The 13,723-nt window shown below is 38.2% G+C and overlaps 1 protein-coding gene across 8 annotated transcripts in view; it reads left to right on the forward strand.

The window, feature by feature from the left end:
• GSAP (gamma-secretase activating protein) overlaps nucleotides 1-13,723 on the forward strand; it is a 113,468-nt gene that overhangs the window by 59,152 nt on the left and 40,593 nt on the right. For all 8 annotated transcript variants that reach the window (XM_064487656.1, XM_031454721.2, XM_031454723.2 and 5 more), the window contains 6 exons: nucleotides 214-283; nucleotides 1,492-1,541; nucleotides 4,847-4,951; nucleotides 5,194-5,253; nucleotides 6,236-6,279; nucleotides 7,167-7,252. In XM_064487656.1, coding sequence (XP_064343726.1) covers nucleotides 214-283; nucleotides 1,492-1,541; nucleotides 4,847-4,951; nucleotides 5,194-5,253; nucleotides 6,236-6,279; nucleotides 7,167-7,252 — 415 coding nt within the window. The remainder of the gene's footprint in view (nucleotides 1-213; nucleotides 284-1,491; nucleotides 1,542-4,846; nucleotides 4,952-5,193; nucleotides 5,254-6,235; nucleotides 6,280-7,166; nucleotides 7,253-13,723) is intronic.

Genomic DNA, 13,723 nt, shown 5'->3' on the forward strand with positions numbered 1-13,723 from the left:
GATCAAATTCCCCCTGAAAAACCGAGCTCCTGGAAGTGTTCCTTTCTCTTCCTTGCTTCCGTCTGTAATGTGTGTATGAATGTGATTTGCCTGAACTCTTCTGTGGTTCCCAGTCCCTGCTATGGTATAAGTAGTGTAGTGATCAAATGCAACTTTTGAAATATTTGTGTAAGCAAGATAGTTGCTCATGATTGATTAATTTCCTTTTTGCAGTTTCTCTACCCACATGTTGAAAGCCACCCTCTGCCAGAGAATCATCTGTTACTGATTTCAGAAGAGAAATGTAAGTGTATCTTTAGGTGATATATGGGGGACTTCACGAACAGTGCATCTCCTAGGGAAGTGTAGGACATGGTGAATCTTCTGGGTGTCCACTCACCAGTGCCAAGGGTCCACTTGGAGACCTGGGACTCCTGTGGCAGGACTTGCCTTCTGCCTCCACTTGTTCCCTTAGGCTCTGCTCTGCCTCCGTGTATGATGGGCCCCTGCATATATGGATTTCCAGTTTTGTCACCTGGTAGAATGTTCGTAGAAAAGTTGTCCAGGCCATTTTTTCCTTCTTTAGTCCATCCTTCTTTAGGATGTCTGTCACAGTGGATAACCATGGTTTAAGGAGAGGGACTTGGATGGAGGGAGGGGAAGGCATTAGAAGCTAGAATTCCTTGGCAGAACTCAAGGACACAGTAACTTGGTTAAATTCAGGTATAGGCAGATAAGGTTGGGACATCCTTAAATGATGCTTTCAAGCTGGGGCAGAGGGTTGAGAAAAGACAAAAATTCACTGATGCATCTTATCTAGTAAACTGTCTTTCATGTTATAAGGTGAAACTACTGATTTATAACTGGAAGGAGGGTCCTGAGGGGTTAGTTTTGTATTCATTTCCCATGCTCTTGCCCAGTGATCCGCTTCACTTTTTTTTTTTTTTTTTTTTTGTAACTGGAACCACCAGAAAGTAAGTATGGCTGACTCGAAATTGCTCACTAAGAAAAAGGGATCATCTGTACATCAGTGTTTAGAGTTCTGTTAATGTGAAATTGACCCCTGTGACAATTCCTCCCCCTAACATTGGGTAGACTGAGTTTTCTATCTGACATTTTCATATAAAGAGATGTCTGGTATTTGAAATTGAAGATAAACCCTGCCAAATGAGCCCTCATTCACCCTATGTAAGACTGACGGTGTAGGGGAGGCAAACGCTTGTTGAGGGAACCCAGGGAGCAGAGGAGTTCCACGCTTCATGCATGGTGGATGTTGAGGAGCAGTAAATACTGGACTTTAAACAGACTGTAAAGGGAGGGTAGGGAAGGATGGGTTTTGTTTTGAACCTTTACTGTGAGATTGCCATCTGTAATGATACTATTTTTCAGCCAATTGTTTAATCTGCTTTGCTTTTATTAAAAAAAATAATGTTCACAACTGCTAGGTGAAAAAAAGTACTCATGTTTTTTGTGAAGGTTAAACTTTCTTTCTGTTGTTTCTTTTTAAAAAAGATATTGAACAATTTCATGTCCAAGTTATCCAAGAAGATGGAAACAAAGTGGTAAATATTTGAAATTCCTTTGCTTCAAGGTTATTTTCCATAAAAAGCAGCATTTCTAGACTGTTGTAAATGGATTAATGCTACAGAAAGAGTATTTTCTTTATTTGGTGTCTTTCAAATTATAGACTTGCCGTTGTAACATGTGAAATAATACAAGATGCATGAAGGAGCTGATTATCTGCTTATCTCTGCCTCACCCCCGATCTCAGTCTCCTTAATAGCTAATGACAACCTTTGTCACTCTTTGCATGCCTTGTACCTTGCTCATACAGACATACTCAGGGTTAGGTGCACAGTTACGGGAATTCAGGTGCTTTTACCAAAGTAGAATCATAATGTATGTATTAATTTTCCGCTTTTGCTTTTTACTTAATGTATCAGGGGTATCCCTATAGGTTTCTAAATAGAGATAGAACTTTTTTCTCTAGTTTTTAAACATACGTGCATATAATAAATGGGATCATATATGCAGAAATTTGATATATTTTGGTTTTCTTTTCTTTTTTGCTTGTTTTCCTCTTCTCCCTTGCCTTTTTACCTCTAATTTTTGTTCACAACCTGGTGTGTATCCTTTCACACTCTTCTCCATACCTATATGTCTCCTATCCCCAACCCTGACACACCTAGGGGTTTGTTTATTATTCACTCCTTCCTCATTCAACTTTGTGAAGTTAAATGCAAGTCACCTAGAGTGGTTCAATTCATCGTCTTTAGAAGTACACACAATCCCTGGCATGGATGTGCACAATTTTGTCACGGTTCTCCCATGGATGACTATCACTTGACTCCTTTTTTTCCTTTTAGTTGTTTGCATTACAAATTGTCTTAAATATTTTTGGCTTTATATATTTGGTCTACATACTCCTTTGGGTAAAATCCTTAGGAATGGGTATTTGGGTTGATGGGTATATGTATTTAATAAATTTCAACAGCTTTTGCCAGATTGCTTTCCCCCAAATTTATAACAATTCATACCTTTGCAAGCAGAGTGTGAGAGTATCCTGTCCCTCTATCCATACCAGTAGTGGGTGTCTTTACCTTTTTAAAAAAAAAATCCAATTTGATGGGTTTAAGTTGAAGTCATTACTTTTTTTAAACATTTTTTTTAATTGAGTTATAGTCATTTTACAATGTTGTGTCAAATTCCAGTGTAGAGCACAATTATTTGAAATCATCATTATTTGAGTTTGTCTCATTTAGTGAGTTTAAGCATCTTCCATGCTTGTTGGCTACGTGAATTTGTTTTTCTGAAAATTGCTTAATTATATCCTTGTGTTTTTCTACTGGGTTATCTTTTTCTTGACAATTTGTGTAAAACCTTAATATATTATCCATATTAAAATGATTTCTTTCAATATTTAAATAGTCTGCATCAAAATAGTCCTCTGATTTTAATTTTGAATTATGTGAACCAAATTGAAATGGGAAATGGCATTTATTAATTATGAATTCTATGATTGAAAGCCTCAATGGAAAACGACCAAAAAGTGTGTGGTCGGAGCTCTGGGCCCCAGTGGCTAAGTGGATGGATGGCAGAGCAAAAACAGCGCCAGCAGGTAGAAAAGGGTCAGGCCAGAGAAGAAAGATTGATGCCCCAAATCCCAAAGCCAGAGATGAGAATTTAGAGAGAGTTAAGTAAATAAGTTGGGGGTCAGAAACTGGAAATGGACATAGACAGAAGACTGGCTGGTAAGAACAGGGGTTGGGAGCCATGAGAGACATTACAGACAGAGTGAGGCCAGGGAGCACCTGTCGGCAGCCCAGAAAGGATTCTCCCAGCCAACAGGGTACAGCCTCAGTGCTGCTTCATCCATGTATGCCCTTCTGTGAGGCACTTCTGCCTCATCCTTAAAGGCTTAGATGACAGCTTGACTATATAAAATATATATAATAATAATAATAATAAAAGGTAATGTGTGATTCCATTCACTCATCACAACATCCCTGCACAATAGAGGTGGTATAATTATCCCCATATTTGCAGAGAACACAGCAACCTAGACTCGCAGAGTCCAGGTAACTCTCAAGAGGGACAAAACTGTGATGTGAACCTGGGTTTCTAGGTTTCAGTGATCATGTTCTTGTTAGTATGTGCCTTTATCCGAGAGTTCCCAAATCTTTATCAACCTAAAACATTTCAGAAAAATGGAAACAAAATGAGTTCCCTAAAGTTTAGAATCAGACAGGTACTCTTGGATCTTTTTCCAGCATAACTTTCCTCTGGCCCAAATGTGATGGAACCAGGCACACAAGAAATACAGGCATGTGATTCTGCAGGCCCTATGCCTCCCTTGAGTTCCAACTTAGCCTCAGGGGAGAAGTCCCATTTGAGATTAGAGAGGGTTTAGGTATGACTGTGGACCTTTCTCGTGTTCCCTTTTTTCCTCATTTCTTCTCCATCAACTTGTCTTCATTCTTTATTCATCTGTTCCAATACTTTTGCTTGATGAGAATTTGGAGGAAAGTAAATTCTTAATTCCTCCTGTTACGCTTACCATTTCCTTGACAGTTTACCCCTGCATTCTTTATTTCACTGTCCTTCTTTTGACAAGTATTCCTTGAGTACTGCTGCATGCTCGAAACAATCAAGCCGCTGAGAATATAAAGGTGTTGTAGTAGAGTGTCTACTCATTGAGGTAGACTCATAGGATTGATCAAAATGTAACTGTGATAGAAGCGTGCCAAAGAGCCTGCCTTCATCTTGGGAGGTAAGGGAGGGCTTTGTACAGGAGACAGTGCTGAAGGTGGGTCTTGAAGGATGAACAGTTAAGTATTGCTGAGAGATGGGCAGTATCAGCATACTCATGTGGAAGCCATGAAGGTAAGAAGCACGGCCAAAGCCACAAGAAGAGTTTAGGGCAGCTCTGGGATCATTGCCCAATACCCCCCCTCTCTCAGGCCTGAGTTCTTCCTTGGCCTCAGTTTCTGCCTTTGGCAGTAAAGCCCGCTGGACTGCAGGTACCTGAGTGGGTTATGTCCTGAATAGGAAGCTCTGAATATTCTATTAGCCCAGCTGTTGATTTGTGGTAGGTGTGGTCTTGCCTTCAACAGCCCCAGCCTTTTTGTCAAATAAATAAAATAGTTTATTACTGAGTGTTTGGGAAGAGCGAGTAATGAAATTATGCCTTTAATCTTTTATGGAAAGACTTTCCATGTGTATGTGTTGGAGATAGGAAGCTACTAAAAATAAACTGTGGAAATATTTACATGTATTATCAAGATAGATTATGCAAAATTATTATGAAACCCAGATATGTTCTCCTTTAAAATAGTTATTTATCTCTAAAATCTCTTTGCCTCTTTAGGTGATTAAAAATTCTGGCCATCTCCCAAGAGAGAGAGTAGCCGAAGATTTTGTCTGGGCTCAGTGGGACATGTCTGAGCAGAGACTGTACTACATTGATCTGAAGGTAAAAAGTGCTCCACTGGCCCTCCTTTTTATGGCAGTATTTTAATTTTGACATTATTGTTATTGTAACTTGTTAATTAACTACATTTTCATTGATGGGGATAGTAAATGAAAGTTTACTTAAGATAATGAAAAGTTTTTCATTACTGTTTGCTCCTTGGCTGCTTCCTTTCCTCTCTCTCTTTAAACTAGTATTTTTGTTGGTGTTTGTCAATTTGTCACTTACTCTGTTTTCTCTTTTAGAAATCAAGGAGCATCTTAAAATGCATTCAGTTTTATTCGAATGAGCACTTTACCGTAATGGTAAGTCCAGAGATTGGGCTGCAGGAAATTTTATCATTGTATCATTGCCGCCTTTTAAGGAGTTGTTATTGTAAATAGCATTGTAATGTTCTTGATGCTGTTGTGTTAGTCACTCGTATGAGCAAGTAAAATAGTTCTTGCCATCTCAAGGCTTCAGCGCTGTAACAAATGCAGTTAATACTGGTGGTCAGAAGAGCACGCACAGGCAGTTTCTGCTAGCTGAATGCCTCATGTTACAGAAACATGGGTAAGAGTGAGGGTTAGTAGAAGGTAGTAGGCATGATCAGTAGTAGATAGCATGAAAGGATTATTTATGCAACATTTGATCCAAAAGGACGTGAGAGAAAAATAAATTAATTAATAAACAAACAAACAAACAAAAGGATGTGAGAGGACAGTGGATTTGAGTAAAAGGTGAAAAGTCAATGAGCAGGTATAGTTTAATTAGTGAAAATCTAGAATCACTCCTGGAAAAGCTATTTGGAGCACTAGCCTTGCAATGAGGAGTTGCAAATATCTTTATCCGTGATGGACAGATATTTTATTCTTCTTAAGTAGGATTGATATTGGTGTCTAATATAAATTGATATCATATTTCATTTCCTTCTCCTGCCCTTTGTTTTTGACTCATTCTCTTTCTAAAGACACCCAGTCCTCCCTTCCTTGTGTGGTCATCTGTGTCTTGTAAAAATCTATTCCTTCTAACTGGCTTATTATGTAACCCATTTATGATAGTCAAATCTGAAGCAGAATTTGCCCTTTGAGAAATCAGTGTACATCAAGCTTGTGATGTATATGAACTCCTATGCTGTGGCCTTGGGGGAGAGAGAGCCTCTGGAGATAACGCTGGTTAGCGGAGCGCTTCATCCTTAGACAAGCGCAGCGCTGTCAGGCTTGCTCTGGTCTCCAGAACTGTCATCACTTAATTAATGTCTTTTTTTTTTTTTTTTTTGCTTTGTTTTCTGCTGATTTTTTTTGACAGTTTGAAGCACCCTTGGACATATCATTAAGTGACTCAGGATTCAAGTAAGCTATTCATAGATTATTATTTTTATAGACACTTGTGGGCAGAATGATTATATGTATCCCTAATCTATGGTATGCAGATAAAAGGATAATTTGATATTCTCTGTATATATGTGTGTGTGTGTCTTCTATTTCTGTTCTCTGTAGGGAATATAAACAACGCTGTCAAGCAGAAACACAGGATGTTTCCATGTAAAGTCAATTGTATTGATTTTCTTAGCCATTTATTTCTGAGGGCGTCTCCATTTATTTTGATCTGTGGAAGTGCTCTTCTCCCTGCGATTCCATAAACAGACTCAGTGAGTCAGAGAGAGCTACGTTCAGGATTGAACATCAAAACCCTCTTCTTGTTGCCATCAGAGAGGATGTTGCAGCTCAGCTGAATCTGTCGCTTTACTTTTTTCCTGTTTTCTTTTTTACACAAAAAGCAAGGCTCCCCCCCATCCCAAACTATTTTACATGTAGTAAAAACATGAGACCCTTTTAAAAAAATAGACACAAGGCCATAAATCCACAGAAGAAATGAAAGTCTTCTTGAATGAGAGTAATGATCATCTCAAACTGTTACATATTTCACTAGCTGTGTTTCAGCATATATGAATATTCAGTTGTGTTTATTTTTGAAACATACTGTAAACTCAGAAAAAAGTCATAAAAATGTCATTGAAAGTAATATTTTTTTCTCTATTATCAGGGCCATGCCATTTATGTACCATGTATTTTTAAAAGTTACAGTTTTATAGAATTTTTTTTAACAAAAAGGCATTATCTACTTAAATTTCTCAAGGACAGGTCTCTACTTTTGTGGGTACGTTTTACTGGTTTATCCTTTATGAGGGAACTTATTTTTAAATGCGTTTACAATTTCTTATTCTTTGTGTTCTTAGACTTGTCAACTTTGGATGTGATGATCTTCGAGACCAAGAGAAATTGTCCAAACATCTGACCTTGTATGTTTTCACCAACCGTACAGGTAGAACTGGGTTGTATTTATCAACTTATGCAATTACATTTGAGTTCCACACATTTAGTCATCATTTAGCCAAATGGATCCTGAAAGTAAAATATAATAGGGCCACATTCTTACATAAGTAAGCACATGGATATTTATATACTAAATTACATTCTCCACTGTAATTTTACATATCCGCTGTTTGCATAAAAGAAGCCACAGTCCAGTTATTGTTCTAATGGTTATTATTTGTATTATTGTTCTAACAGAGGCGATGGATTCATATTTAATCGAGTTCCATTTTCTCACCTGCTCCATTTTTAACAAGTGATATATAATAATGCGAATGCTTTTTGTGTCAGGCTTACAGATATTTGGGTTCTAAGCCTATGTGCTTGGCTGCTTTAAGAGCTATGCTGAAAAAAAAAGAGCCATGTTATAACCTACTGAGCTAACAATCAAAGCTTGGCATAAAGTTATTAGTGTACAGTATTGTCTCTTTTTTTTTCAGCTTTTTTTTTTTTAATGGAGATACTGAGATTGAAGCCAGGTCCTTGTGCATGCTAAGCATGCACTCTACCCCTGAGCTATACCCTCCCCCTATTCTGTCTCTTAACACCTGCTTATTGCAGATAGAGAAATAGAGAGGGAAAAAATAATACCTGATCATGAGAGGAGTATGATTACATTCAATGGTCTGGTGAAAAAACTGCTCATTAACCTTAATAACCATCTAAATAATCAACTGTAATAGCTAAATCTCACAGCCATTTTTAATATCCCAACTTGAGTAGACAGTAACCACTTGAGTTAAGTAGCGCTTGGACTAAAATTGCATTCCTTTAAAGCCAAATTGTGTCGTGTTCATTGAGCCAATGTTTATGGAGCGCTTACTTGTGTGCTGGGTATTGGGGCTACAGTGCTGAACAACCCTGACCTGACCTTTACTAGTAGAGAGTTACTATTTGATATGGGTTTTAGACATTAACTAAGTGCACATACATAGTATTGAATAGAATCATGATACATGTTGTGAGTGAGAATTGTAGGAACCTATGAGAGCATATGATGGAGATTTAATGAAGATGCCAGTATCTTCAGATAGGTCTTCGTTCTGCCAGTTCATTCTGTTTCAGTCCTGCAAATTGCTTCCTTTCCTACCTTACTCCTTCATAATCCACCCTATATGTTCCTGTCTATCCTGGGTCTCCCTCAGCCCCACAGGTCCCTCCATAAACCAGTCTTGGGGAGTTTAGGGAAAGAAATGATATTTCCCTTGTGACGTGAAGGATGTGTGTGAACTAAGAACAGTGTAACTGAAGTAGAGTGAGGGCGGGGAGAGTATTGTGAGAGAAAGCTGAATAGGTAGGCAGGGGCCAGATTACATAGTGCCTTGCAAACCATGGAAGGATTTTAGGTTTTATCATAAGAGTCATAAGGTCATTAAAGTTTTTTTTTTCTCTTATGATGACAGTTTATTTTGAGAATGCTTAAACATGGAGAAAAGTTCAAGAATATGGTGAACATTGTGTGCCTTTTACTTAAATAATCGTATCATTCACAGTATTTGCTTTATCATTCTCCACTTGTATAGATAGCATTTTATTCTTTTGACTAAACCATTCAAAAGTAAGTTGCAGACATTGTGACACTTTATCACTGAATAATTCAGGATGTATCTCCTTAGGTTAAGGATACCCTTACATAACCTCAGTTCCATGATCACTGAAGAAATTGACTGCATTAATTAGTAAACTGTTTTGTATTCAAGTAGCCATAATTGTTTTCTAAAAAGTCCTTTTTGTGTGTATGTATATATGTGTATGCATATACATGAATACACGTGTACATATATAACTTTTAAAGGCAGGATCCCATCAAGACTCATGCATTACATTTAGGTCTTATGTCTTTGTAGTCTCTTAATGTAGACCAATTCCCATCTCCTTTTTTCTGTGCCTATTTTTTTTCTTTTCATAACATTGACATTTTGAAAAGGCCAGGCCATTTGCCTTGTAGAATGCCTCATATTCTGAGTTTGTCTAATTGTTTCTTTGTAGAAGTATTTAACTTCTTTCTCTTTCCTTTACCTTTTCTGTACACTGGAAGTTAGGCCTAAAGGCATTGTTAGATCATAGGTTGAACTTTTTTGGTGAGAGTACTTCATAGGTGATACTGTGAACTTTATTTGCACCAGAGCAGGAGTTGTAAATTATAAAGGTGTCCTCCTACTAGTGACACTAAGTTTGGTCATTTGGTTGAGTGGTAACCACCGCCTGTCTCCTTTGAAAAGCTACACTTTAACCTTTGCATTAGTAATCTGTGAGGTGATACTTTGGCATTAAGTGATTGTCCTCTTCCTTTAAGATCCATTGATGCTCCTTCTCTGAAGTGTTTTAAGTGGGTAGTGACATGATTAGACATGCATTTTTAAAAGACCACTGTGGCTGCTGTGTGAAGAATGGATCAAAGGAGTCAAGAGAAAAAGTGGGGAGCTGAGAATTTGGATGAGGTTGTACCGATACACTTGAGAAGAGGGTGCCTTGAACGAGGACGGGCAGCAGAGGTGGAGAGGACTTGGTAGGTTTGAGATGAGTTTTAGAGATGGACTGAGGAGGCTTACTATAAACCAGAAGGAGAGGAATGCTTCTCTGGCACCAACAAATGGCTGAACAGTGGTGCCATTTACTGAGGGAGAGTGGTTCTGGTGGGGCTTACAAAGGGAGATTGTGAGTTTTATTTTGGACATGTTAACTAAGAGATCTGGACATTAGAAGTGGAGTGTCAGGACTGGAGATGAATAAACATGGAAGTTATTAGACTATTGTTGGCATTTGAGAAGCTAGTATGCCGGGAAGAAGCATTTGAAGCCATGGGAGGAGTATGGGGTCAAAAGGGAAGAGGTTTAGAAATAAGATCTGGGAACAGAAATATATAAACGTTACATGGAACATCTAAAGAATAAAGAAGAACATATGGAGAGAGAAGAGGAAAACCGGTGAGGTGTTAACAGCAGCCAAGCGCTGAGGGGATTTCCTAAAAGAAAGTGGCTGACCATTAATAAGTAGTGAGAGATAGAGTCTGTTGGGTCTAGCAGCATGGACATCACTTTGGGTGGTTTGTGTTGGGTAATTGAGGTGATTGTACTGGGTTAAGTGATGTGTAGAAGTTGAAAAAATTATAACAGCATGTGCAGACATGAGAGAGGCAGTTGGTGGGGAAGGTATAGCTCAGTGGTAGAGTACATGCTTAGCATGCACAAGATCCTGTGTTCAATCCCCAGTACCTCCACTTAAAAAAAAATTAAATAAATAAACCTAATTATCCCCTGCCTCCCCCCCCCAAAAAAAAAGAAAAAAGAAAAAAAAAATGAGAGAGGCAGCAACTGGAAGGGGAAGTGGAATTTAGGGAATATATTTTTTAAGATAGTAGAGAATCCACTGTGTTTGAACGCTTATAGGATATGTAGGGGCAAGAGGAAAGGTGAGAATTCGTAGCAGAGAGGAATAACCTGTAGAGCGCATTTGCTTAGAAGGTGGGATGTAATGAGCTCATGTGGGATCCAGAGCTCATGTGACAGGACCAGGGTAGGTTCTACCCTGGTCCTTCACTTTCAGTCTGTTGGATATAAACAATCATTTTAAGCTTTTATTCTATGAAGCTTTTATTCCTTTTCATTTTATTCCCTTAGGAATTTCTCATGAACAGTAGCAGTTTATAAATGGGCCATTGATGACATATCATAATAAATAAAATGTTCGGTTAGTCTGGCAGGAGCTGTGAAAGAGTCTGTTTTTTTCTTTCCTCAGCAGCGTCTAGGAGAGTAGAAAATGCGCCTGGCTCTTCCCAGTCAGCTTTGAAATAGGAAAAACAAGCCTGTTTCAAATGGGATGCTTCCACATTTAAGATGAAACAAGCCAGAGAAGCAACCTTTTGGTTTTCAGCTAGTAAGTTGCTAGTTTAGGTATTTCCCAAGTTACTTTTCAAAAATTATTTTTTACCTTTGTGGTTAAAACACACAGGAATCTACGTCAGGGAAGCAGGAATGGAGAGGGGAGCAAATAGTCTAATCCCTGCGTGGCTCCCTCTGTAATAGGGAGCTTATTTTCCACCGATGTAGAGATCAGAGCACATGGGTCATGAAAGGAGTGCTGACAGGCCCAGAGCCTTATACACACTCAGCTTATTTCAACTGTTTACACTAATGACAATGCTGTAATAATATTTGACATTCAGTTGTCATGTATTGGTCATTGGGAGCGACTTTGTCCTTCCAGCATTACTTCTTGCATTCTTGAAAGCATCTTTGTCCTGAATTTTCCTTCTCTAAGAAATGAAATCTGCTACCTTCCAAGGAATTCAAGGTTAAAATCTGGACAATGAGGGTGCTGATGAGAGTTGGTGATGGGCACAAGCTCTGCTCTTGTCAGACTACTTACGTATTAAGATTGTGAGTTCATGTAGATTTTTCTAACAAATCTTTTACAATAGGAAGGTGAATCAAAGACTTTCTAAAGCCTTGAAGGAAATAAACCCTTCCCTGTCTGATAGTCAGCCCTGTAGCTGTACTTAGAGCGCCTGCTCTTGCGTGTTCTAAGTCAATGGTGGCTTTAGTTCTTTCTTGTGCACCACCTACTGGGAAGTAGTGAGGGGTACAAAGTGTAAATTCTCCTTTCTGTACATATAATTGCAAGCATTGCCCTTCGCAAGTTCCCAGAATTAGGCCTGTGTTTTAGCATTTTATAGAGCCTTTTACAATGAGATAATTTCCCTTGGAAAACTTTGTCCATAATAGCTTTCATTGTCCAAATGGTTTCCCCCAGGCTGGCCAACTTTGAGATGTTATCTTCATCACTGATGAATATTCATTAAACATCTCTGGATACGCCATTAAGAGCATGCTTTGTTTTTTCAAACTGTGACTTCCCTCAGCTTCTAAATAGCAGAAGAATTATTCTGGAATAATAATAATAGCAGCTAACCTTTATAACCAGATATAACTTCTTTGCCAGAACTTTATATGTATTGTCTCATTTGACTCTCACATTAGAACCATGTGAAGGAGGTTCTGTGTTTTCTTTATTTACATATGAGGAAGCTGAGGCTTAGAGAATTTAATTAACTTGCCTCAGGCAAATTTTTAAAATGTTGATGCCTGAGTCTCACCCCTAGAGATTCTGATTTAGTTGATCTCAGGAGGAGCTTGGGCACCTGTGAGCCCTGGTAATTTTAATGTACTTTCAGGGTTTAGAATCAGTGCTCCAGAGTTGAGTTGTCCAATAGGGTAGCCACCAGTCACATGTGGCTATTTAAATTTAAGTTAATTAGAATTAGATACAATTTAAAAAGAGTTCCTTGGTCACACTAGCCACATTTTAAGTGCTCAGTAGCCATATATGGCTAGTGGCCGCCTTACTGCCAGCACAGCTGTAGACCATTTCCATTATCAAAGAAATTCTCGGGATGGGAGAGCCTTGCAGAGCCTGTGCACAGCCTGTTTCCCCTTGCTGTGTCTTTCCCTCCTCTCTGGAATTGGGAGGGGGAACTAAGCCACAACCTAACTATTTGGAGGTATTTGCTTATGAGATCTGAGTATGACTCTCAGTGAATGTAATTAGGTGCATTTACTCTACATCTCACCTTAACCTTTCTTCAAAACAAGGAAAACAATAGCCTCCATTCGCTAAAGGGTGGTGTGCGGAGGTTATGATCTTCCTTGTGTTGTTGACATTTCATGTTCACTCCTCAGGATAGATTCCTAAAAGAAGAATTACTGGGTCAACAGGTGTGAATATATGTAATCCTCCACAAAACTGCCTTTCAGAGACGTTGTACTAGTTCACTGTTCCACTACAATTATTTGAGAACGTTCTCCTACTGCTCCCATGACAGAATTCATTATCATTTTTAAAACTTTGCTAATTTGAAAGGAAAAATAGAGTGCCTTTTTCTAATTCTTATTTCTTTATTACTAGAGAGGCTGAAGTTTTAGCTCTGTTTGCAAAATTTGTCTTTCTCCCTGTGATCATAGTGCGTAGAACAGAAGAAACTAGTAGATTTCTTGTTGGTAGTATATTTACTTTATGAAAATAGCCCAAGTGGTAAATGGGACTTCTGTAACTCTTATAATTGGTATCTTTGTTTATGGTTTAGTGTAGCATTATTTTATTCTTAGTAAGTCTGCTGTAATTTTAAAGAAAAGGTATTATCATTGTAGTGCTCATTAACCATAACAGTAATTTTAAGTAAGCCAACTTTAAAAAAAATTTTTTTCTGGGTGGGGAGGTAATTATGTTTGTTTGTTTGTTTATTTATTTTAATGGAGGTACTGGGGTTTGAACCCAGGACCTCATGCATTCTAGGCATGTACTTTACCACTGAGCAATTACCCTCTCCCCATAATGGTAATTTTAAACCTAACAGAATTGTTACTTTTTTATCTGATAAAGTTATTCTTTTTTGTTATTTCGTGTTTAGGATATTGCACTAATA

This window comes from Camelus dromedarius, chromosome 7 (assembly GCF_036321535.1).
Source record: "Camelus dromedarius isolate mCamDro1 chromosome 7, mCamDro1.pat, whole genome shotgun sequence".
NCBI classification, from domain to species: Eukaryota; Metazoa; Chordata; class Mammalia; order Artiodactyla; family Camelidae; genus Camelus; species Camelus dromedarius.